Source organism: Drosophila suzukii, chromosome 3 (genome assembly GCF_043229965.1).
Source record: "Drosophila suzukii chromosome 3, CBGP_Dsuzu_IsoJpt1.0, whole genome shotgun sequence".
Lineage (NCBI taxonomy): Eukaryota > Metazoa > Arthropoda > Insecta > Diptera > Drosophilidae > Drosophila > Drosophila suzukii.
Window position 1 is genome coordinate 69,710,995 of NC_092082.1, and position 25,038 is coordinate 69,736,032.

At 37.8% G+C, this 25,038-nt stretch overlaps 3 protein-coding genes across 3 annotated transcripts; all 3 read right to left on the bottom strand.

Annotated features, from left to right (window-relative positions):
• Window positions 1-15,474: 15,474 nt before the first annotated feature.
• Window positions 15,475-15,915, bottom strand: LOC118877884 (uncharacterized). The gene has a single exon (XM_036818260.3). The coding sequence runs from the start codon at window positions 15,908-15,910 to the stop codon at window positions 15,539-15,541; it is 372 nt and encodes a 123-aa protein (XP_036674155.3). The 5' UTR covers window positions 15,911-15,915; the 3' UTR covers window positions 15,475-15,538.
• A 1,100-nt stretch (window positions 15,916-17,015) lies between these two features.
• Window positions 17,016-17,555, bottom strand: LOC118877936 (protein FAM98B). Its single transcript, XM_036818602.3, has one exon. The coding sequence runs from the start codon at window positions 17,507-17,509 to the stop codon at window positions 17,111-17,113; it is 399 nt and encodes a 132-aa protein (XP_036674497.2). The 5' UTR covers window positions 17,510-17,555; the 3' UTR covers window positions 17,016-17,110.
• Window positions 17,556-21,120: 3,565 nt separating this feature from the next.
• On the bottom strand, window positions 21,121-21,735 carry LOC108010990 (uncharacterized). The gene has a single exon (XM_017076010.4). It carries the CDS (start codon window positions 21,670-21,672, stop codon window positions 21,250-21,252), a length of 423 nt encoding a protein of 140 aa, XP_016931499.3. The 5' UTR covers window positions 21,673-21,735; the 3' UTR covers window positions 21,121-21,249.
• Between the last annotated feature and the right edge of the window lie 3,303 nt (window positions 21,736-25,038).

Here is a 25,038-nt window from a genome sequence, read left to right on the forward strand (position 1 = left end):
GTGAGTATCTGTGTTCGATGAGTCCTTGTCTGTGTGCGGGTGTATCTGTGTGTCAACAAATGACTCGAATGAAATTTATAAGCAAAGTTAGCTGAACGCAGTTCGCAGTGGCGAAAGTTGATAAGGGTTCGGTGGTAAATGAAGTTTTTCCCCAAAAAGCCAGAGAGTCAGCTCATCCAAAGATGCCAAGTAATACGAATCGGGTCGAAAATAGGGATGAGATTGAGGCATAGTTGTGGTACCCAGTCTTTTGGCCTCCCAAGTTCAACAGGAGGCCAATAACATGGCCAATGTATTAATTTACGCAAGTCAAATTCAAACTTTGAGTTGAGTTAATTAAATGCCCGGCCACTAGAGTAGAGCTTAACTCAAATAGAAACTAATGATAAAAGGCAATGGTCAAGAAAGGAGCTTGGGCAGTTGGATAGATTCTTGGAAGCCAAAGCCCGGAGATAACGGCGACTGGCCAATCGACCGGACCAGGAAATGGTCAAGCTGCCATCTTGTGAATAATAAGCCCAAATCCCTGAATACGCTTTGAAAAGGCTATGTGGCATGCTTCAACTTGGCCGGAACAAGTGCAAATGTTAGCCAGTCAAACCCTGAAGCAGTGAACCTATTGTGTTCATTGAATTCTAAGAAGTTCTCAGCTCTATCTATCGAAAGGATTTAAGCTTAGGTATTTTCAGGAAAAGCTGTGAATTTAACCAATAAGAAAATAGGAATTTCAATTTTATCTAAACTCATTTAAGAAATTCAGTTACTATAATATACTTTGAAAATATTTTTGGATATTCTAAAGCTCATATTCTAAAGAGATAAAATATATTGCGTTTGAAGTTTAATAAAAGAATATGTGCTTTTTTTTATTTTCATTTTGAAAGTGAATTTCATTCACCACTAAACGATATTAAAAACCTCTCGATTGAAACAGTTGAACTGCAATTAATCCTGCACCACCCGCATTCCTTCGTATTTTTCACACTTTTCCGGAATTGGCGAAAAGTTGTGAGATGGAGAGAGCGAGTTTAAAGAAAAACCCACCGCTGAGTGCAACACAATACCGATTTAATTAATAATTATAATCATATTTGCAGTCGCTGCCTTGCAACCAATACTTTGTGGACACACGCGCACAAAATTCAATTAACTCTTTCATTAGTGCGGCAATCGCAATCGTTGTATGCAACTCATGCGCTTTATTAAAAACGTATTTGTTTCGGGACTTCTGGCGAGACTTCTCGAATGCGAAGGGACTGGGGGGAAAAAGGACCCCGACTCTGAAAGTCATTCTGGCCCGACAAAAAGTTGGTTTTGACATTTGCTCGACCGTATTATGACACTTAATGAGAAAGTTTTGTATTAATATTGGTAAACGAACTAAAAGGGCGAGTCAATTACCCCATTTCTCACCCATAGCTCAGCAATTTTTTATTTAATTAGCGTTGATTTACGCTTTGCTAGGCCATAAAACAGGGCTAAGGGCAAAGCCATTGTGAAGGCATAAACGTGAATATGTTTATGTGTAAACGATTGTGCAGAGAAAAAAATAATGTCTAAGAAAGTGATTTTAAAATATTAAATTTTTGATTTTCTCTTTATAGCATCTGTGAAAACCTATTAAAAACTAATATTATAACTCCTGAAAAGGAACTTCAGAAATGGTACATGTAAGAACAAAATTCAAAATATGTAGCATACTTTTAGACATCTAATGAAGTGATTTGTAATATGTATTTCTAAAACTAGATTTTTTAAAACAGCAACTAAGGCAGATCTTAGAAAATATCTATTAATATAATTCCAAACTCTTTTAAAAAACAATAACAGTTATAGAAAACTAATTTTAAAAACATAATCTGTTAGAAATACAACACAAATTTATTTAGCCTACTTTTAGACACCTGTTGTATGGACTTTAGCCATATTTTTCTAGGACTGTTCCCAAATTAACTTATTTTATAAGCAATAAAAATAGATTCCATAATATATGCATCATTTTTCACCGTGCTTGTATCTTTGATCTATAATGCTGACATCGAGGCGCATTTTGCTTAATCATCATTTGGCGACCCCTCCCCCAACGACAATCTTTTTTATATTCCCGTGGTAATGACAGGTTGCGAGACAAAAAGTAACTTTTTCAATTTGATATAGCTTAATTGTTATGGTTGTTGCCCTGCGCCGTGTTTGTTGTTGCTATTATTATTATGACAGGGCACTTTGCGATGTCATTGTCGCTGTCTCATAGCCAGAGTGTCGGCTAATGTGTCGCCCGTTATTGGGGCTTCCCCCGAAAAGGTTACTTTGTTTCTTTTTTTGGTTTTTTTACTTTGTTTTGGTATGACTTTTATGACATCGTAGCCGGCCAATAAATAAAGCATGACGCCCAGCAGCCGTCGTGTCTCCCAACTCTCCACGTTTCAAGGATTCGAAGGATACCCGTAAGGATTTTCCCTTTCGGAGGGAGTTTCCCCCCCACAACGCTCTCACCGCTGTGGTGGGCCCAAACAAATGCCAAAGTAATCAGCTGGTTAGCTGACTGCTGCCTTTCCTGCTGCCCCCCTGCAAGAAGTCAAAAAGCAGTTTGGCAGAGTGTGTGGCAGCTTTAAATTCGTGCAGTCAGCACACAAAGAACACCGCAGACCCTCAGACCCCTCAGATCCCCTTAGACCCCCTCAGATCCCCTTAGACCCCCTTAGACCCCCATATACCCCCCTAGACCCTTCAGAGCCCCCTTCGCCCCCTTCAGTCACACTCGACACAACTTAACTCTTGAACACATGCCGCCAGCAGGCACATGGAGGAGAAACTTTTGTGACGAGGACGCCGAGGACGAGGACAGCCAACAATGAAGACGACGACCAAAACTTGCACTCGCAGCCCACACACACACGTGCACGGAAAGAAAATACCTTTCCAAGGACAGACTTTACCACAAAATCAAGATTGAGAAGATTCGGAAGTCAGCCAGGGTGGTGGGTTATTCGAAATTAAAGTAACGAAGAGAACTAAGTTAAGTAAACTAAGGTTCAGAAACCTATTTTGTTGAGGGTGGCACTTATGGTTCGATTATATCAATATTGTTCATCATTATAATAACATTCATCAAAGTGTGAACCATTACAACTCTTGCTTTTTTTGATGAATTGTAACAGGTTCAGAAAATATATTATTCATAACCTTATTGGTCAGCTTAAATAAAAAAGTCATGTAATATTTACAAAATTTCATAACCTAAACCCAATAAATATCTTTTTTTATAAGGCTTATTTCACTCACAAAGTATAAACTCTTTGTCATCATTTACTCTAAGAAGATAGGTAGATTTGTTTGGTTATTATTTATTAAAAGACTTCTTCTAGACCATTTCTAATTTAATTTTGTAATTTACTTTCCGTTCATAATTTCTTTTTCAGCAGATAGTATTTTTCCTTTTTCCTCTTAGTGCACAAACATATCCACGCAGTCATATAGAATACGGTCCCTAAAGTCAAGGGATCGCACAATGGTCAATAAGTGGAGCAGTTTGTATGAAAATTGGGTCACCAACCGGCATTGAAATTGGCATTTCAAAAAGCTGCTTGTAATTGATATTTGAATTGGAATCGATAACGGTTTGAGTTTTGGGTGGCCCTACTAACTTAAAAACAATGGCCATATCGATCGATAAAAGTTATCAGCCTAATTGAATATTTCGGATACCAACAAAGCAGCGACAAAATATCCACCGTCGAATTCCCAATCGCCAATTAAAGTTATATGAATGATTCCTGCCGACATTCATCGACTTAACCGCCCACTGTGCAATGGCCGTTTGAGATGCTGGATGGGTAATTAGCCGTATTGAATTTTTGGCATAGAAATATACAAAGAATACCAAAACTTTGTTTTGTGCGCTCTGTGGCTGCCAGAGAATTTCACAACTTGTCAAATTTTACGTTGCTCCCCCAGACGAACACACACAAACTACTTTTGGGTTTTCCTGGGGTTCTCGCAAGTCGGACGGAATGCTTTCCCAAGTGCCCAACTGTCCGTTGGTCCTTGTGTCCGTCCGTAACTCTGTCCGTTCGTCCATTTGTCCGTATGTCCGTTTGTCCGTCCGTCCGACCATTCGGTCCATTTCTGTTGCTTTTGCTGTTGGCCCAGCCTCTTGGTCAGTAGTTTACTGTCCGTGTCCAGCCCCCTCGATACATTTGTGCTACGTGACTGGTTACAATGCGTTAGGGGAAAGGGTGAAAAACTATGGTTGAGGGCCTGGGATTCGAGTGGCCCTACCCGCAAAACAACCTATACAATTTGTTGGTCTGAAATTGATTTGGCTTAATTCGTGCACATTTTAAATTTGCCAAACGGACCCAAACCCTCTCACTCCCAAAACGAATATTGTGTTCAAGCGAAAAATGCTGGATCTAACACTTTTTCGACTACGAAATACCTTCCGTTCAACTTCGTTGCTTCTTAAACAGTTTTATTAGTAAAGGAAAAGTTTTTAATTTAATTTGTATGCGGGTCTGAACTACTTAATGATAGTGGGTAGAAGTTAAATAACCCATTCTCCCTTACTTTTAATGGAGCCTAATGGACTTCCTACAGATTATGACCAATTTAATTGGGTAAAATATATTTGTTAAGTTGGTCAGAACTCACAAACCTTTTAACTGTTTCTGAATCTTGCAAATTAAATTGAATTTTTTGGAATGTATATTGGTTGATTAGTACTTTACTAACATTATAGGTAGTCAAAATCAATTTAAGAAATAAACATAAGTCGGCACACTATAAGTTATAGATCCTTTAGATTCTTTAAATTCAATATTTCAGTATATTTCATGTTACTAACACACCATTAGGATAAATTCAAAGACACAAGCATTAACATTTTTAAAATAATTATTGTCATCACTTATATCTAAATATAAATGTTATTTCGTAAAAAGTTAATAAAATACAATGGACTGCATAGCAAAAAAATAACTTGTATAAGAAACATTTTGGGCGCCAAAGCTTAAATATGTTATGTTCCATACAGATACCATTAAACTTCATTTTTATAGCTTTGGAAGCAAAATAATTCCAAATAAATTGTATCTCAAATAGTGTTTCACCATTTATCGGTTATAAATTAAATATACCCGATATTTGGGTATAAAAACAATACAAACAGAACACAGATACAAATGCAGCCACGTACATATGTGTATTCACATAATTTGAAGTCATGATGAAAGGGGGTTGGGAAAAATGAGGTGGAAAAGCTGGCGGCTTCCCTGGGGTGCATTTAGGTCTAAAGCGGCATTTAAAATATTTACACAGTTGCCGCAAAACTATGTGCACACACACACACACACGCGTACGCGCACAAATACCAACATGCATAATACATTTTGCTCATTATAACGGCAAACATTCGCATTTGGGGTTTTTCGGGGGCGTTGAAAGCACATAGTTGCTCGCAGCCAAAATTGAGAAACCCAAAAAACCCCCATTACCCAAAACCATACACAAATATTCAGAGTTTAGTTTGTTATTTGTATTAATGATGGCAAAGAAGCGAAAAAGCGCAAGAACTAATACGAAACTTCGTTAATATGAAACGACAAAACTACTTAAAAACTTTCACATGCCATAAGTCGATCCGACGGAGGCACAGAACCCAAAAAACCGAAACCAAATCCCAATCCCAGACCCAAAACTCAAGACTCTAGACTGAGGTAAGCCCGCGCAAATAGTAGTAGCTGTAGCAGGAAAAGCAGCAGGAAAATGGGAAATGGCAGCGGCAACGAAAACTAAAGTAAATACCTAACAACAAGCAAATCCCTTGATGAGTTATTAAATCATTTTAAGCCACTTACAACTAAAAACAAATTGAAATATCACGCAATACCTGTGAGAGTTGAGCGCGAGACCCACGCGACTACCCGCACCACCCAAAAAACCACCCAGGGCAACCCATCCGCCACCCGCTGAGTTCTGTTGGTGGTGCTAATGTTGCTGTTTTTGCTTGTAGCAGGCCAAACGTAACAACTTAATAACGTACTAAGCCTCAAACACAAATATGAATACCAGGGCCAAGCTGGCAGGGCTGCCACGCCCCCAGCCGCCCCGAAATCCGTATAGCCTGGTGGCATTTTTCGACTGCTCACCTCAACTACCACTTACAAAAATTGGGGAATACAGGGTAACCCCCCCACACTGAGAAATAATATTTTAAATAATACAGTTTGCTGTATTAGAAATAATCATATATATAAAGCTATCCTCTTAAAACTGAGAATGAAATATAAATCAAATTCCCACAAACGATTTTACCATTAAATGACTGTATATACTAAGAAGGTTTTATAACAATATCTGAAGTGATTATAAGTTCCCTAAGATGATCCAATTTAAATGGTGGTTATGTTCATCAACAAGAACTTAAATCTGATGATTTAAATTTAAAGTGTGAAGCAATCATTTTGAAAATAGTTATCTTACCTTTGCGATTATACCATTTAAAATAATCTTCAAATGTAGTTATTTAATAGAGGTACTTAAATATTTAAAAAAAATCATTAAATTAGTTCGATAATTAATATCAATAAAATATGCTGTAACCATAATCCGGTTGAAATTCCTTCAGGAAAAAGTCCTATTTAAACCCCTTATTAAGATTTAAAATTATTTTGACATATACAATTTGGAAATCTTGTCAAAGTTTCTAATAAGCAATAAAAAAAAGAAAATTTTAAAATGAATTTAACCTAAAATATAATATAATATTATGGTTTATAATTACTTTTCCCGCCGTGCATACGCACCACATACCAAACCGAAAGTGCTTTCTGGTTGCCTGCGTAGATGCGCCGGCTTCTGATTCTCATTCAGCTCTTCTTCTGCTCCTGGCCCGCCCCAAAAACGCTAATAACTTTTAAGCTGCGCCCAAACTTTTTTCAGCCAACATCCGCCCAGTCACCTCAACGCACCACCCACCACCCACAATTCCCCCACTCGCATACTTCCTGCCCCTCTTGAGCGGTTCTCTGGTGCCTGACGATGCGACTTCCGCCGTTACCCCATTCACTTTAGCTGCTTAGCACAGTGGTCTAGATTGTGGTTTTTCAAATTCTAATAAACTCTGCTTTGTTCAACAGCCACCAAATGGCAAAATATAATAACGATGAGGCGTAATAATGGCCATTAATTATAATTTAATAAGTTACGAAGCTTTAGAAGACACCCAAACCAAAGAGAGCTATAGGAAGACAAAATGTCTTAGCATAAAAAAATTATAAAGCTCAGAAATACAAACCTTTCGGAGAAGTTCTAATTTGGGTTAAGTATTCTTAGCACAACACTAAATATTTGTAGGTTTACGTCTGGTATCACCACGCGTATACGTAATATTTGGTATGCACAAGTCGTACTAGTTTTATTTGTAATAATACATAATCTATAAGATATATCTTTATAAAATGGTGCATATCTATGCAAATTTACATCTAGATTTCTAACATGATCCAAATATTGTAGACAACGTGAAGACAACTTTGCGTATACGTAATATATATGAAGATTTTATATTGGAAGATATTTGTTGAATTTATATTGAAGTTGTACATAATCTTTACAAAACAAAAGTTGGAGTATAAAATGATGCAGATTTTCTAATATTTAAATATATACTTTAGTGTTTCTTATAATTAATTCCATCGGGGGATCCACAGAAATCGCAGAGCGCCCATCTATTATATTTCTTATGTGTATGAATATACATTCTTTACAAACTAGCACCCCTGCCTTTTTATTTATTTTATAAGCCGCCAATATTTATTTTTTATATTGTTCAGGGGTGTTTTAAAATGGTTTTTGTATCAAAAACTTAGGGATCTTTAAATAGTAAACTAGTTAAAGGGAACAAAACCAAGGTGCAAAGGTGCTAGTTTTGGGACAGAGTAAAACTCTGCCTATTCCCGGTGGGGAGGCTTGTTGAAAACTTGCTCGATAGTTGGGTGCGACGTGCACCCACACACTTGCACTGTCGCACACACACACTCTCGTATTTGCCCAGCCAAGCCTACATGTGTATACACACGGAAAACTTGACTCGCAGCCCGAAAGTCAGACGCATCGCGAAAAGCGGCTGAGGCTGAGGAAAAGCGACGTGTTTGCAGCGCAAGCAAAACTTTTCATTTAACTTCTTTTTTTTCCTGCGGCACAGAAGGCGGTGAAAATGGAGGTTTTCCTGCGATCCCGCCCCGTGGAACTACCAGCATTAATATTGTTTTGTGTGCGAAAAATCAACCAAAATTACGACACTTGAGTGTGTTAAAAGTTGCGCGCGCTGCTCATCCTTTAGAACTTCCCTTTCGCTCACACAAATCGAAAAGTAAAAGAAAAGTAACGTCGGGGGAGGGGAAAAAAGTGAAAAGGAGCAGGAAAAGTTTGGCGAACGGAGTCGCAGCGAGAGCCACGCAAAACAGCAGAAGACAGCAGAAAACTTGGCCAAAACCGGCTGGCGACGGTGTCGAAAGGGGCCGTGCCAGCCTTGTCTATCACAGATAGCATCCTGCCAAGGCAGCTGAAAGGACACTGGAGGATCCACTGGGGGAAATGTTGTAATATATTGGGATCAACTGGATATTGGTAATTGAATATTGGAAACATTTAAATTTAAATAAGAACTATGCTTCGTCTTTCTTAACTTAAGAATATGATATAATAAATCACTACCAGAAGATTTTTGAAAAGCAGCTATATCTAACATATATGTTAGTTGGTGCAATTTTGAAAAGTTCGACTTTGGAATTTATATTTAGTTATAACTGTTCCTCAACGAATAAAATATATTGGTTACACCTTTATTTTCCTAACACTTACCTTTAACTTTTTTCCTTACCTTATGTTACATATGTTTCTTGAATCTTACCTTTACTTACTTGTTTTTTATGAGAATGCTCATTATTATTTTCCACAATTACTTCCTAACTAATAAAATCAATTAGTTATACTTTTATCTTCTTAATGCTTACTTTTCATTATTTTCTTTTCCCTATGTTTCTTAAAATTGTATTATATTATACTTACTAATGTTTGTGAGGATGTCCAATATTATTTTCGCCTAAAGCACTATAACTAAAAAATGAATATAATAAATAATATATAATAAATATAAAAGAGTATAAATGCATATTTAAAATATTGTATCAATTTTTGTCAACAAAAAAAAGACCTTTGACCAGTGGAATAATACTGAGAAAAAGATAATTACCCTATGGTGTCTAAAAGTATGCAGTGAATTAGGTACAATCGTCTTTCGCAATGAATCCATTTTACTTCTGAGCTAAAAATATATTGTTGCATACTTTTTCACACCTAAAATGAAATAAAATACCTTTTTATTACACAAATACAATCTATTCGGGGATATTTTTGAATGCATCGGTATTAATTTGGTACAATTTTTCCCTCTGCATATGAAGCAGAGTCTTGAGCTGCAGCCATAAGCAGCTGAAAGTAGGTGGGCTAAATGAAAAGGAGTGGGCTGGAGGCCAAAGACATCTTTGATGGCTCGCTGTGAGCTCGACGCTCCGTTCTCCATTCGCCATTCTCGGGGCTCGTAGTTTGCTTTCCCTACTTTTGCCAGTTTACACGCACCGCTGGGATTTCACAGTGGCAAAGAGGCGAAAAAGTTACCATGATCCATTAACGTTAATTGTTTGGCGGCGGTGGTGGCGTCGATGGCGAAGTCGGCCCAGAAGTCGAGACAACTTGCTTGGGATTTGCTCGACACGGCAGCAGCAACTACAACTACAACTTAACAATGGAAAGCGAAATGGAAAAGTAAAAGGAGCTGGAGCTGAGGCGCCACCAAACATTCGAGGCTCGGCGAGGTGTGTATTACAATGACAGGGCAGGAAAGTTTTTCGGCACACATACCGCCCCTGGATCCCCCGGTGAAAAGCCAAGGAAACAGAAAACAGACAAACGTGAAGACACGGAGCCCCGGAGTTGACTAAATTCAATTAGAGCTGGCCCAAATTGGCATGCGCACACCTGTCATTCGGCTTGATAATGATGCATCTGGTGCGGCCAACAAAAACTACGCCAGTCCTTTGCCAACTTTGTCCTTTGTCAGCGAGAAGTTTAACCCATTTAAAAAGCAAAATTCAATCAATTTTGTACTCATACATGGGTTGAATGGAAGGTAAAGTGGTGGCTAAATGAAAAAGGTTGTCAATATTCAGCAAGAGTATAAAGATTTATTTAAAATAAAATGTAAGGGTTTTGTTTTCAATTAGCTATTAATATTTAATTAATTAATATTAATATTTAATATTAAGAACAAAAGTTTATTTAAAACCACCAAAAAAAAGTGCCTGAAAGTATGCAATGCAATGAGTAACACCTTATTTGCTAATGACATCTTATTCAAAATATATTGTTGCATACTTTTAGGCACCTTGTTAAGTTATTTCTTTGGCCCTCAAATATTAATACAGCTTAATATCTTCTTAAATGTATTTATTTCTGGGTACTTCAAAATGAATAAAGCAAAATTCTCGTAATTTTTAAGTAATTGAAAGCCCACCTTTTTGCCCCCAGCAAACACACACTCTGCCAAACTAAATCAATTAAAGTTATTCAAGCAAAATTAAACTCCTCCCAAACTCGCCCAGAAACTTGGAAACAAGACATGCAGAAACGAAAAGAAGAAAAAATGAAGGGAGAACCGGGCGGCTTTTCACACTTGTTAATCACATTTTCGCGTCTTAAGCAAATAGCTGGCAAACTCTGGTGCCCCCGACTCGTTGTAATTAAGCGGCTTAGGCGTTTAAAAGCCTCTGCGGCACAAAGGGGCTGCCTGCTTTTAGGCTTTCCGGGGGCAACAAAACCAAGGTCGCTGCCATTGCTCCTCAGAGTCTTCCGAGGGCAGTTTATCGAATTAAAAAAAGCAATAAGCAGGGGGCAGTACGAGAAGTGCTGGCAGTGGGCACAGTCCAGCTCACACTTCATTGTTCACAACTTGGCGCTGAGGGGAACAATAAAACTGAAGTGGCTGCAGGGATAGGGAATCCCGCCTGTGACCCACGGGCTCTTCAGAGGGGTGTGTCCTTGCAGCACTGATCAAAATAAAGCTGCGTGATATGAAGAACTTATAAGAACATGGTTTATACGCACATCCCAAGTCCACAATGATACTACAGCTTCCTCTGTAGAGTAAAAAAAACCCCTGATATTACGAGTTCTGGCTTATATTTTATTTCAAATACTTTTTTGAAACATTTATAACTCCTTATATTCACATTTGTTTTTACTAGTGTCTTTTTTTTGGCTTAAAAGGTTATATTTAAACTAAAAATAAAGTATAGGTAGGATTATGAAAGACCAAAACAATAATTTTTTAAAGAATAGCTAGCTTATTAATATCTTTTATATAAAAACATCTTCGGCAAGTATTTAAAACATTCAAGGTTTTTTCTTTAAAGAGTTTCTATAAAGTATATCCCGTTACACTGAAAAAAAATGTTAAGATAATTAATTTTGTACATATTAGAATACACTTAGACTTAAGGCATTTGGAAAAGTAAGTTTTTAAATTCATTATCAATTATTTGTACAACAATTTTGTATCCCGCTGGTCATTTAAAATTTTATAAATCAGAAATAAGTTTCCTTATGAATCGTATTTTCTCACAGTGTTTGTATACATAGTGGGGGCTGAATGGGCCATGTGCGGCCAGTGGCTGGACCGGGCAAAGTTGGCATAATTATTTCATTAACACTTAACAAGTGGCCAAGCCGAGTCTGGCGGGATCCGGACTAGAGGTCCGGGTTCGGGACCGGGATTCTGGGTCCGGGTTCTGGGGGAGAATACGGGTTGCTGTCCGTCGGCGGAGCGCAAAAACTTTCGCATTACGCATTTGTGTGCAATTTTCAAATTAACAATTGTTAATTTCGCTCTTGTTGCCAGCCTCGCTTTCTTTTATGCTTTCCTTTTTTGCCATCATGCGGGCGGCTAACAAAACAAAACGTAAAATGAACACAACAAAGTTTAACAAAAAAGAAATTACAAATATATAAATTTGACCGTTTGCCTTTTAAAAATACATTTTTTTTCTTGTCCTGTCGTCGGTTTTCTTCCTTAATTTTATATTTTTTTCTCTTACCAACTTTTTATTGCGTGTTTAGCATAATTTTTTAATAATTACATTTTTGTGTGCTTGACCAAAAAAAAATATACAAAAATTCCAAGACAAGAGGGGGGTTTTTGGAAATAAGAAAGAAACCCAGGAATAATAATAAGCAACAAGCAGAGGAAGAAAGAAACGAAACGAAACGCGCTCGTTGACTGTGGGCTAAAAGTTTAGCAAAGTTTATTTGCATTACTGACAAACTGTTTAATTAGGGATTTTTTCTTAGATTTTTCAGCAGCGAAACTTTGCGGCAGGATGTGCCTACATGCCCATCTGTGTGCGAGAGTATCTGTGTTTGCGTTTCAGAGTGTGTGTGTGTTTGTGTGCGAGTGTTTGTGTTTGTGTTCCATCGCCACAAATACAATTAAACATGGTAGGCGGGAGTGCACACAACGAAACCAAAATAAAATCATCCTTAATCTGGCCAAAGTGTGTTGAGGTCGGAGGTTGGGGGCTCCAGAGTGCTTTTCCCCTACGTTGGCTAATTTATATGATATTCCTGTCAGGCTGCGAATTTAAGTTTATTAAAACACGCTACGATTTAATGGACTTTTTGGTAAAAAGTTAATCTATTTTTCGCATTAAATACCATAATCCATAATCCCTTCCGTACTAATTCGATTACTCAGTTAATGTTTCTGCTGATTTAACATATTACTATTTTTTTCTGCTGTTTTGGGTTAAAACCAAAATCATTTGAAATGTATTTAGGCACGGCACTCCAAAGTTAATATAATTGCTTTTCACTTAGAGTTGGAAGTACTCGTACAGAAAACGCAATAAAACAATAAACTACTTCAATTAGGCAGCAAGCCAATCATTGGGTAACCGTCAAAAGTGTACTGAAAAATACACCTCAAGGGAAGACAATTTTTGGATTTATTCGACCATAAACGTATCAAAAATAGGAGATGAAGTTCTTCAAACCGAAGAAATTATGCACTGAGTTTTTATAATATAAAGAAGAGAGTCTGTTTATGCTTATTTAATATATTAAAATCGTAAAAGCATATTACCTGGAATTTCTTTATTTTTCTATAAATATCTATAGTTGTTTGGAGATTTTTCCAGACCGCTGCAAACTGCTGACGATAATGTTATTACCCTATTCTATTCGCATTGTTATTTCACACTGGTCGAAATAGCCTGAGCATCTGTGGGATTGTCAGCATGATGGAATAACAGCAAAGAGGGGTCGAAACCGCAGACGGACAGATAGCCGGAAGGACAGATGGACGGACAGGCTTCCACATTCTGATAGCAACTGTCAGTCACTCAAGCAGTCCGTTAACCAGGCAGCCAAGCGTTAGGACCTGGTCTAGCTGAGCTGGCCAACGGTCCAGAATTTTCTCGCATCATTGTAATTGTTAATTACCCAGATATTTATTCTGGTTTTTTTGGTCTTCTGTTGTGCCGCAGAATCCCCGCCTTTTAATACGCACGCACGCACAGAGCAATTTGACCAGCTGCTGTTGCCAGGGGCTCGTGCATATTTATGCTTATGGCCACGTCTTCTGGCCAAGCCACGAAAGGAGCGCTGATTTGGCCGCCGCACGCAGCTAACAAGGGCTGACCACCCATTCCGCCCACACAAACACGTCAACACCAAACAACGTCGTCATGCCGTTTGGCAGCGGGTGGAGAATGCTTGTGGAGGGGGAGTGCACTAGAAGAAATATTTATCCTTCAAACCTGTGTGTTATGTATAAGACAGCTTTATAGCAGAGCCATACATATTATTTTATATTATATATTTTTACTCAACTAAATTATTTTTTAATTAAAAAAATAAAAAATAAGTATTAAAAAAATGTGAACAAAAATCTTCTGCTTTTATGATATTTTTAAAAATATTATGTTCAAAATAAAAGATGATATATTTATATATGATATGATATATATATGATATATTTAATTTCAATTACTAACATTTTTTCTGAAAGATAATCTTTGTTATGATCTTTAAGTTAGATACCATTCTTAAATGATTTTAATCTTGTTCATATTAAGACTTATAAAAAATAATTAAAGCCCTAAAAATATCATTTTTAATCTTGTTTATATATATAAATTATAAAAAATAATTAAAGCTCTAAAATCATCATTTTTTTATGCTTAGTCATACCACGGAACATGACTAAACATAAGTGTGTATAGGATTTTTTCTTAGAATAACCCCAATACCATGGAAAACTAGAAATGGTTTGTGAAAATTTCACAAAGTTCAAATTAGTATTCCGTTGTTATAGGAGATTTTTTTATTTAAGACGAAACTTGATTTTCTCAATATCTTGGCAAAACTTTTTAATCAGGATGAATATAATATTTTCCAAATATGGAATTTTTTAATTAGGGGTTATGTTACTTAAGTAAGTTACTAGTTTAATAAATTTTTTTAAAATAAGTTTAATTCTGCCTTTATTCCTTCAATACTTCCAGCTAGAGTTTACCAATTGTGATAGCCTTATAATATTTTTTCTAGTGCATAGTACCAGCTCAGCCAGAATGAGCCACGTCAAGTGAGTTCACAATTTTTGCGTGCTACCATTTTTCTTCCGCCTCTGTCAGTCGCGAGTTTCGTCTTTGTACCAGCGCTGCACGGATTATCCTTGGCATGCAACGCCTTTATCCTGTTGTATTTGTGTTGTTCTGGGGGCACCAGCTCGGGTTCCTTCTGTTTTATATTTTTTTCTACCCGCTGATTTCGCTACTTAATTTTTTTGCCCTTTTTTGCGGGTCTGCTGCGGTTGTCTGTCTCTAGGTCGGGGCGTCCGTCTTCTGCCCCCCCTGCGAATCGTCTCGTTTCCGTTCTGGCTGGTCTGATTGGGCGTATTTTGTTATTTTCATGTTCTGCTGCTCTGCTACTCTGCTGTCTTTCCGTCTGTCAGTCAAGCCAAACGGAGTCGGCAGAAGAAGTCCTGCCCGTGGTCCTGGCTTTGGGTCCCTGGATGGCACCCGCTCGTTTGTTCATTCGCTTTTTTCCCACGTAATTAAAACTTGAAACGCATATGAATTAGAAAATACAAAAAAGAAGTAAAAAAAAAATCCAAAAAAAATGAAAGTAGAGAGCGAAATAAAATACGAGTACGCGACCCGGAATGGAGCCATTTGATGGTACAGAATGACATCCTGTTTCCCGCAGCCTGACATCGTTAACATCGCTGATTAAGTTTTCTTGTCCTGTGCTCAGTCTGCATGTCACTCAACGTGATTTGAAATGAAATTTTTATAATTTCAGCATTGCCCTTGGGTAAACTCCCCCTTCCCCCTCCATCAACTCTTTTATCCAAACGGGTTTATACCTTTTAATGTTTAACTTTATTAAGTCGACATTGACTGCCATTCGGCAGAGAAAAAGTCTAGCGTCCGTAGAAATTTCCACCGAAACCTCCTCCGTAGTTGCCTCCAAATCTCCGATCATGGAAATAATGACCATAGGGCTGAACAAAGTAGGGATTGCCAAATTGACCACCATAGTAGGGGTTACCAATATGTGCCAGTTGCCTTCCTCCAAAAACACCAACGCCATAACCAAAGGCTCCAATCTGTCGTCGTATGCGTTCCACAGATTCGTCTAAATTTTTCACTTCATCAGGCAGATGATGTTGTTGCTCCTTGTCGTCCTGGGATTTATTATCTTCAGACGCTGCATTTCTTAGGAGCAGTGCTCCGAAAATTAAGAACATGAGGCAACGCAGCACACTCATCTTAATTCTATTTATTACAATCATACTCTTCGGAACACCAGCAGTTATATTTATGGGAATTATCTGCAGAGCTTTAGCAGCGAAAACAAGTTGAGTACTTGTTTACGCAATTAGAGTAGCTACTTCTTTTGATTTATTAAAAGCTCTGCCAGGTTGAAATTTATCTTTAATGATCTGATGTCGCATTTTAAAAATGCAATAAAAGTCTATTTTGCACTTATAAAAATGGGAATAATCTTTAAACTGAAATTCAGAGGTTCAGAAAACTCTGCAATATTACAAATATCATTTAATTTATGAAAGTCAAGATGGGAAAACTCGAATATCCGCTAAAATGTTATAAAAATAAAAATTATACTAAAATGTTATTTATTTAAATTTAAACTATATTAAAATTTTAAAAAAATTCCCTGATTTTGCAAATTAAAACTCTAATCCACAAAGTGAAGGAAAATTTAATTGATTTCCAATTGCTTACACCAGCCATTTAACTGGGCTTATACTCTCATCTGAGTTGAAAATGTTCTTAAAAAAAAGAACGACATTTTGAACGGTATTCAAGTACATTGTATGTACAAAAAGCCTATCAGTTTAGTCCTTAGTGTAAACTTATCAAAAATTTATTAAATAAACTCAATTTAACTTTTCTCTCCTCACCATTCCGTTCTTATATTGATACCAAAATGTTCTTACACGGTTTTTAAGAACGAATGTTCTCAATTCAAGAACAATGTTCTTAGATACTTCTCTCTGTGTATAGTTTAGTTTTTTAAATACTTAAAATTCATAAGGGATGACTGCAACTCACTTTATAACAAAGTAATATTTTTATTTTTACTAAACGAATGTTCTCAATTCAAGAACAATGTTCTTAGATACTTCTCTCTGTGTATAGTTTACTTTTTTAAATACTTAAAATTCATAAGGGATGACTGCAACTCACTTTATAACAAAGTAATATTTTTATTTTTACTAAAAATGTAGTTTTTCCTTAAATCTCATGACAAACCTTAATAGTGCATCCCTGTATTTCGCATCAGCTTCCGCCAAGAGCCCCTATAAAGATGGCTAAGTACCTGTGATGGAAATTTAAAGAGAGTACGGCCCACATAAAAAACTGGTTCAGCACTTGGTCGGGTAATTAGAGCAGCAGCTCGTGTTGATTTATTAGGAGCTAATCCTGCTCTGATCGTATCACATGTATGCACATTAAATTAATAACACCTAGCCGTAGAAGGGCCCGCCGAAGAAGGGCGGTGGAGGTGGTGGTGGGAATCCTCCTCCGAAACCCCCGAAGCCACCTCTTCCGAATCCACCGGGTCTCCGGAACCCACCGCCGCCGAATCCACCGCCGCCGAATCCTCCGCCTCCCCTTCGTCCGAATCCTCCGCCTCCCCTCCGGCCGAATCCACCGCCGCCTCTGCCAAATCCTCCTCGACCGCCTCCAAATTGCCTGGCCAGGCGAACTGCCGGCATCTCCTGCTGCTCCTCGGCCCGATTTACATCCGCCAGAGTCAGTTGCTGTACATCCACATCCGCCTGGGGGGCCGTGGTTCCCGATTTCGCCATCAGGACCAAAAGGCCCGCACTTAGCACTAATAGATTCAAGTGGTAAACGCGCATCGCTCCGTTTGTCTCGTTCACCCAAAAGTTCACTATGGTCGAGCCGATCCCCCGCCAGGTCGCTTTATATACCCTTTTCGAGCTGACTTGATGACTGTGGGGTTCTAAACGAGTTCTGCCTGCGCCGACGACCTTAAACAATTAAATTTCCTGAGCATAATCAAATGGCGAAGAAAACCCCCGACTCTCAAGAGCCTCGAGCTGAAATTGTAAACAACTAACTGGGTGGGGGGAGAAAAAAAGAAAATAACAACATCATTTCTGCGCAGCGAAAAACAACCTGTTCTCGGTTTTACCCACTCCACTGCTCACCTCACTCGCTTCTAATTATGTTCTACAAGAGGGAATAATATACTTAACATATTAATCTACAAGTTTTGCAAGCCGACTGTGGTATGTCATAGGTTAACTAATAAACAAAAACACCCATTCAATAATTATTTATGTTTACCTATATGGCTGTGGCGGATCCAGAATTTGTTTGTGTGGGATATAAAAAAATGTGGTTGAGTAGATATCAAAAATTTGGAAACCGAGTGGGGTATCTATCCCCCACAACCCCCCGTCGATCTACGCATGCTATTGGGATTAAATAGATGATATAATATTCAAAATAACAATACCATTTTAACTAAGTAAATTTTCAAACATTTTATAAAATACTGTAATACTATTTAAAAATATAACTAATTAAAGCGTGAAACTTTAAAATCTTATATTTGCTGTTATTATGGATCTTTATTATCAAAAGAATTTGCTTAATTAGAAATTTTCAATTTGTGTTTGGGTTATTTTAATATTTTAATTGGCAATTTAAACATGATTAAAATGTCCAAAACTTTTGTTTAAAACGCTCTTTAAATTATTAAAATGTTTTTGAACATAACCCTTGACAGACTTCACCCAATTTTGTTTGTAACTTGTTAAAAAGTAGTTTGTAGCAGAACTTTTTAACTGTTTCTGTTTGTTGGCACGGACAATCCAATTTGAATAAATCTTTAATTTGTCATTTGGTATTCACAATAAATGGTTATTATACTATCCTATAACGCATTTAAATTAGGGAAATTCACTATTTATTTACAACGTTAATAGAAACAAAGAAACAAGACTGTATTTATGAAGTTACTAACAAACCTAAATTTAACTAAATTTATTCCCTTAAAAAAACAACACAGAAAGAATCGAACTATCATGCTATTACGTCAATGGTCTTTAATTTACCAAAGTCGTTATAAGATAAATATCTTTTTGGATTAAAAAGCATAGAAACTGTCAATATCTATTTCTTGGAATTTCTTCTTTGGTACTTTATTATTATTTGAAGTGGGTAGAAAAACCCAGCTGCGAATTAAATTAGAACTAATCACATATGTACGTTGGGGATTGCAAAATGTGCCGTCATTTGAATGACGGGACTAGACATCTAATGCTCATTAAGAGCTTTCTTAAGTACGGGCCACATGTGAGTTGTTCGCATCTCAGAAAAGACGCCCCGGGCGCCTTCCCCCAAAAAAGCGATACGTATTTATAAGCCATAAATAACGTGTAAACAAAAAGCCGCCACAAACAACAAGTATACGCCCGATGGGCCAACAAACCGGGCTCAGAATCTCTCTTGTGGCGACACCAGCAAGAACAACAACAACTTTAACAACAATGGTAACAGCATCGCGGCCAAATTATAAGGCTATAAAAGGCAATAAAAAAAACTTTGCGATATCAAATTACAACGCCCTCATAAAGTTATAAAAGTTTCAAGCGTATCCAAACGCACAGCACGTTCCACGTCACTCCCCTACTCACATTACCCACAGATCCCCATCTTTCGGGATCCCCAGTTTCCCCCCTGGGCCAGGCCTAATATTTTCAATAACAAATCAATCAGCTGCGGCTGCTGCCGCGACGGTCAACATGGATAATCAGTTCGAACGGCTTTTCTCGAATTTTCCCCGATTTTCCCCAACAGCTGCTGGGGCGGTGCCCTTTTGGGGGCGGTTATCGAAAGTGGGCGGGTGGGTATTCGAAGGTGCCGTAGATTTATTGAGACACGATTTCGATAAGAACTGCTCCGCCAAAACGGCCAAAAAGCAGAGGAAGCAGGATGAACCTAAAGGTCATCGAACCTGTAATACTCTAAGTGGGAACTTTCAAGGAAATTATTTAACATATCTTAACTTAACTAAATAAATATTGATTAAATATATATTATCTTATAATCAATAAGGCATACACTCTAAAATAATTTTAATAATGACATTTAAGACTTTGATATATTAAGATGTTAAAGGTTCTGGTAAGATATGAGCATATGATATAGAAATTATAACAATAAATTAACATTTTCCACGGCAATTTTACGACTACCCAATTACCATTTAGATAAATGCATACATTCTTCATTAAATTTGTTTAATTTAATACCAATTAACTGTTTAACTAATGAGTTATCCAAATACATTGCCAACTCTAGCAGGGATTATTTTTAACTTTCTTACTACAGTCCTTAATCTAAAACTGTTAAATTCTTTAAACCCCAACTATGCAAAGTCATTAAAGCGCGCGAAAAAAGAATGAAAAGTCCTCTTTTAACAAAGTTCCCAAAGTATACCGTGAAAGTGTAGACTAACAAAGCCTTTTACAAGACTGCGTTCTAGTAACAAGAAATTTTTCACGAGCCGGAAAAAATGAAAAGGGGCGATGGGGCAACGAGAAAAAAGCGAAAACTTTTATCAATGTTGGCGTATGACCCTTGTATGAGTGGGTGGGTGGCTGGTTGGCTGGGTGGCTGGGCTGGGCTGTCCTCTGCGCTAAGGTCAAGGGATAACAAAAGGCGTAAATTTAAAGCCAAGTTAATTTTTTAACAATAAAAGGGCGCTTGTCAAAAGAGAAATTTTACAGCAAACGTTTAATCTTAAACGACTTTTGCGAGCCAGCGCGATTGGCAAGTTAGATAGCAGACGCCAGTGGCAGCAGCCGAGGCGAAGTTTCAATGGATTGCTTTGTTATAAATTGGAAAACGCAAACAAACGGCGATAGAAAGAATTAAAGGCTGATTTACAGGGGAAAAGGCGGTAGAATTTATCTTCTCTCTTTGGCACTCATAGAGTTCTCATGGTAAACTAGATACAAATCTAGAGGTTCGATTTCACTTCTAAAATGTGCCTAAAAGTAGGCTGTATGTAGCATACTCTGAAGCACCTTTTTAAATTATTTTAAATCTGTTGAGATGGCTGCTGCTATTTTTCAAAGATTATCTAACAGCTTACCAATATTACTAATGTATTTTATAACACTTTTCCAACACCTTATAAATCTTATAAAAAAGATTACGACATTTAGGACTTCATAACATTTCGTAGTATACTCTTGAGCATCTTTATAAATTATTTAAAATCTGTAGAGATAACTGCAGCCATTTTGTAATACTTCCTCAAACAGTTTACCTTTATTACTATAGTATTTTATAATTCTTTAACGAGATCTTATATATCTCACAAAAATATTTTTTGTACTCAAACCAAACCAGATTATTTTAAGAGCCTTTGCAAACAAAATTTAACTCTGAATAGTTGTGCCAATCACTGTGGGCCATGCAAAAGACAAGGAAATTAGGTGAATTAAAGAAAAGGGGTTAATTTATTTCGAACTTAATTAGAACGTGCTTGAATGCACTTAATTACACATTCTTTTTCTAGTGTTTTAAGCTTAGTCAGTCACAGATGATTGCTGGTAGGGCCTTAGCGTCCAAAGCCTCCGAAGCCTCCTGGACCTCCTCCGAAGCCACCGCCGCCTCCTGGTCCTCCGAAGCCACCGCCGCCTCCTGGTCCTCCGAAGCCACCGCCTCCGAAGCCACCGCCTCCTGGACCTCCGAAACCACCTCCTTGACCTCCAAAGCCTCCTGGACCTCCAAAGCCACCGCCGCCTCCTGGACCTCCAAAGCCACCGCCGCCTCCAGGTCCTCCTCCAAAGCCACCTCCTGGTCGTCCTCCAAAGCCGCCTCCTCCAAAACCGCCTCCATACTGACGAACTTGCCGAGCGGCCGATGAAGCCTGGACACCTGCATCCACGGCCAGGAGCTGGGCCGCAGGATCATATGTGGCTGCTGAGGAGCCGGCGACCAAAAGTATGGCCGCCAGGGCGAGGCAAACAAATGTGCGCATTTCGAGTAAAACTTCTGCCACTAATCACCGACAAAGTTTCGATGGATTCTATGAAGCCTCTGCTCTGCGGCCTGGCAATTTATATGATTTGGAATTTATCGACTCGAGGCAGAGGAAGCGAATAAAAGTAGTAGAAGTGGTTCGACGGGGCGGAACATCAAAGTTGCGAATGTTACGTCAAAAACCGAATACTGAAATGAATACTCCGGGCAGAGCGATTCGTATTAACCGTCTGGCTAAACAACAACCATAATGCTCCCCAATAATAATAACCAAAACCTATTAGGCAACAAAAACGGAGCACAGGCAGAAGAGCCAAAAGTTTTTGGCAAACACCCCAGAAAATGGGTGGGGGGGGTGCTCTGAAGTGGCCAGCCGGTTGATGATGGGCTTTCTCCAGAGTCTCAGACTCGACTCAAGTTGAGACTACTATTCAAATGCGCAAAACATTCAAGTTTCTTGGCCTGGCCAGCACAACACAACAGATCGATAGACAAGTGGCCAAGTATTCATGGGGAGCACCATCTCAAGTGGGCCTCTGCCACTCCATTCATCTTTCAGATTTCGTAAGGCTCTCCAGCGGGGATTGGGTATTTTGTTTTGTTTGTTTGACTTAATTAAAATCTAAGGGTAAACAGTCGACGCAACTGGTTGTTATTTAAATGTCATCAATGTGGTCGTTTTCATTTTGAGTGACGCACTGACTCCTCTCGGCTATTAGCTTGCTCAGTGGTTAGCACATTTTCAGATAATTTCTGGGTTTTGGTTTCACTTACACTGGTTCTAAATCTTGGGAAATAAATATGAGTCATATTATCGCGATAAACTAATAAATTTACTGAGACTACTTCGATTTTAGGTATGGTTATTATTATTTACAAATTTAATTTTCTTTTCTAATAATAAAAATCTTTTACGGAAGGGTTAGTGTCTAAATCAATGAACAGGTAGTTTAATTTATTTCTTTATTTATTATATTAAAAATCATAATGCTTTAATGGTATGATTAGCCATTTGGATTTAATTATTTTGTGTGTAGGAGAAACTAGATCGTTGATCCATTTTATTTTTGGTTTTATAAATAAGATGAAATTCAAAGAAATTTAAAAATACCATGTCTTTGCTAAATAAGCTGATGTTTATATTATATTAAAAAACAAGTTTTCTGCTGATCTCCAAATTATTATTCATCTTATATAACCTGGGAAAAGTAAGAAATTATATGAATGAAGTTATCATTTCAAAGATTCAATTTTATGTTAAGTATACATAACCGTTGATAATACTTTTTAAAGGTGTCACCCAAAACAAAATGCTTATATATAAGTTGATAATTTCAGGTAATTGTTAACAATTATACAATAAATGTAATCAAGGTTAATCCATTAGATCGTCACATTTTCCCACGAATACAAAACAGAGATACAAGCGAGGACAACACAACTTTTAATTCAATTATGCACTCAAAGTGGCCGTTAAAATAAATCTGCTACGGCTCAAACTTGTATATTAAACTGATTTGCCGTCTGACCTGTCATCCGTCAATTGCCGACCATCCTCACCGGCAGCTGAGTTCAACAGGGGTAAAGAAAATGACACGACAGCCTACGTTTCTCACAACATTATAGTCATCTTTTCTGAGAAGAAGCGAAACTTTGTGTTGAACTTTTAAAGAAGTAACAAACAAAATGCAAGCAAGAAAATATTAAAACTTTTTAAGGGGGACTAGCATTAAAAAAGAGAAAAGATTTTCCAGGCTTAAACAGGTAAAAACGTTCTATCATTGCACGTGATTTCATTTTTATTAAGACTTTTCAGTAGTCGCAAAAGTGCAATGTAAACTAGTTATAATGTCTTATTTCAACATATTAAAAATAACTTCACGTAAATTAGTTAATTAATTTACCACTACAAGTTTTTGAGATTTATTCAAGGTAAGAACCTGTAGGAATTTGCTTATGTAAGGAATAAAATTATAATTCCAGTTTAAAGGTGGTAGAGTCTAATTAAATATGAATTTCCATTTCCAACAAAATATGCTGGAACATAAATAACCATGAACCTGGTCAAAACAGCGCTACCCAAAAAGCACGAACACCTGGCCAATGTAAATTAGTAATTTTACTAATCGCCATTCGGTTCTTTGGGGCGGTTAAATACTGTAGGGTAAATGTTTGCGTGGCCTTTTTAAGGTTTCCTGTTCATTTTTTTCCCCGGTTTCTCCACTGATTATGACAATCATAGTCAAAATACTTTTTGGCCAGGTCGGCGGTGGTCGAGTAAAAAGTGTATTTTTAATTTATGCCGTGTCTGAGATTCTTTTTCTCTCATTGAGTTTCCCCCGGTGCAGTCTCTTGGTGGGAAATTTATGCGGAAGTTTATGCCATCCAGTGGATTTCGGGGCGAAAGGCGGGGGCTTTTTGGGTATCTGTAAGAGGGAGTGGGTCGCAAAATGTGCATCATTTTGACGTTGACATCGTTAATTGACCCAGTTTTCTGGACTGGCTAAAAGCGTTTAAATTTGAATAAGCAAATTTGGGCAGCGAAATGGAGATGGGTAGAGAGATTTCGCGTTTTGCATAAATGAATTAAAATGCCGCAGCTTTGCCTTTGGATTAGACAGCGGATTTTAGCCGACATAAACACATGCGCCAAAACCGCAATAAACCAATTGAGAGCTATTCAAGCCGTCTATAGAGCCATCGAGCATTGTTAATGGCCCGGCCCGCGTTCATAAAACAAACAGCGAAGCCAAACAGCAGCAAACAGGCAAACAAGCTGGCCGGCAAACTGGCAAACTCGCAAACTGGCAAACTGGCCGAACTCTGCAAACAACAAGAGCAACAGCTAACAGCAATTCACACTTACGCACCCCGAAGTTGGAGGCGTCTGCCGAAAGTCTGGGAACGGGAATGGTATGATATGGCATGGTATGGGGCCTGGTCAATAGCATAACTAACCTTCAAATGAAATTAGCACATTTACACAGCTTACCTGACCGCAGGAGCAGTGTGGCCAACTTGGCGGTTTCATAGCCAGCGTTTGACTTTTTCAAAAACAAAATATTTGCGGAAGTTACAGAAACTCTAAGAGGCTCGGAACCCACTTATGAAGGTGTCTAAAAGTATGCCACAAAATATTTGGTAACCAGAAATTTTATGTAAAAATGCACAACATACTTTTAGGAACCTTAATAAAAGATTTCAAGCCTATTTCGAATTATGTAAATTTTATAATTTCTTTGAACCAAGTTTTTTGGGTTAGAATGCTATTGTCGGAACACATGAATATGTGTTTTATTATAACTTTAGTTACTAAACTTTATGCGGAAATCTTCAAAGGTTTTAGGGACGGGTAGTTGAAAAA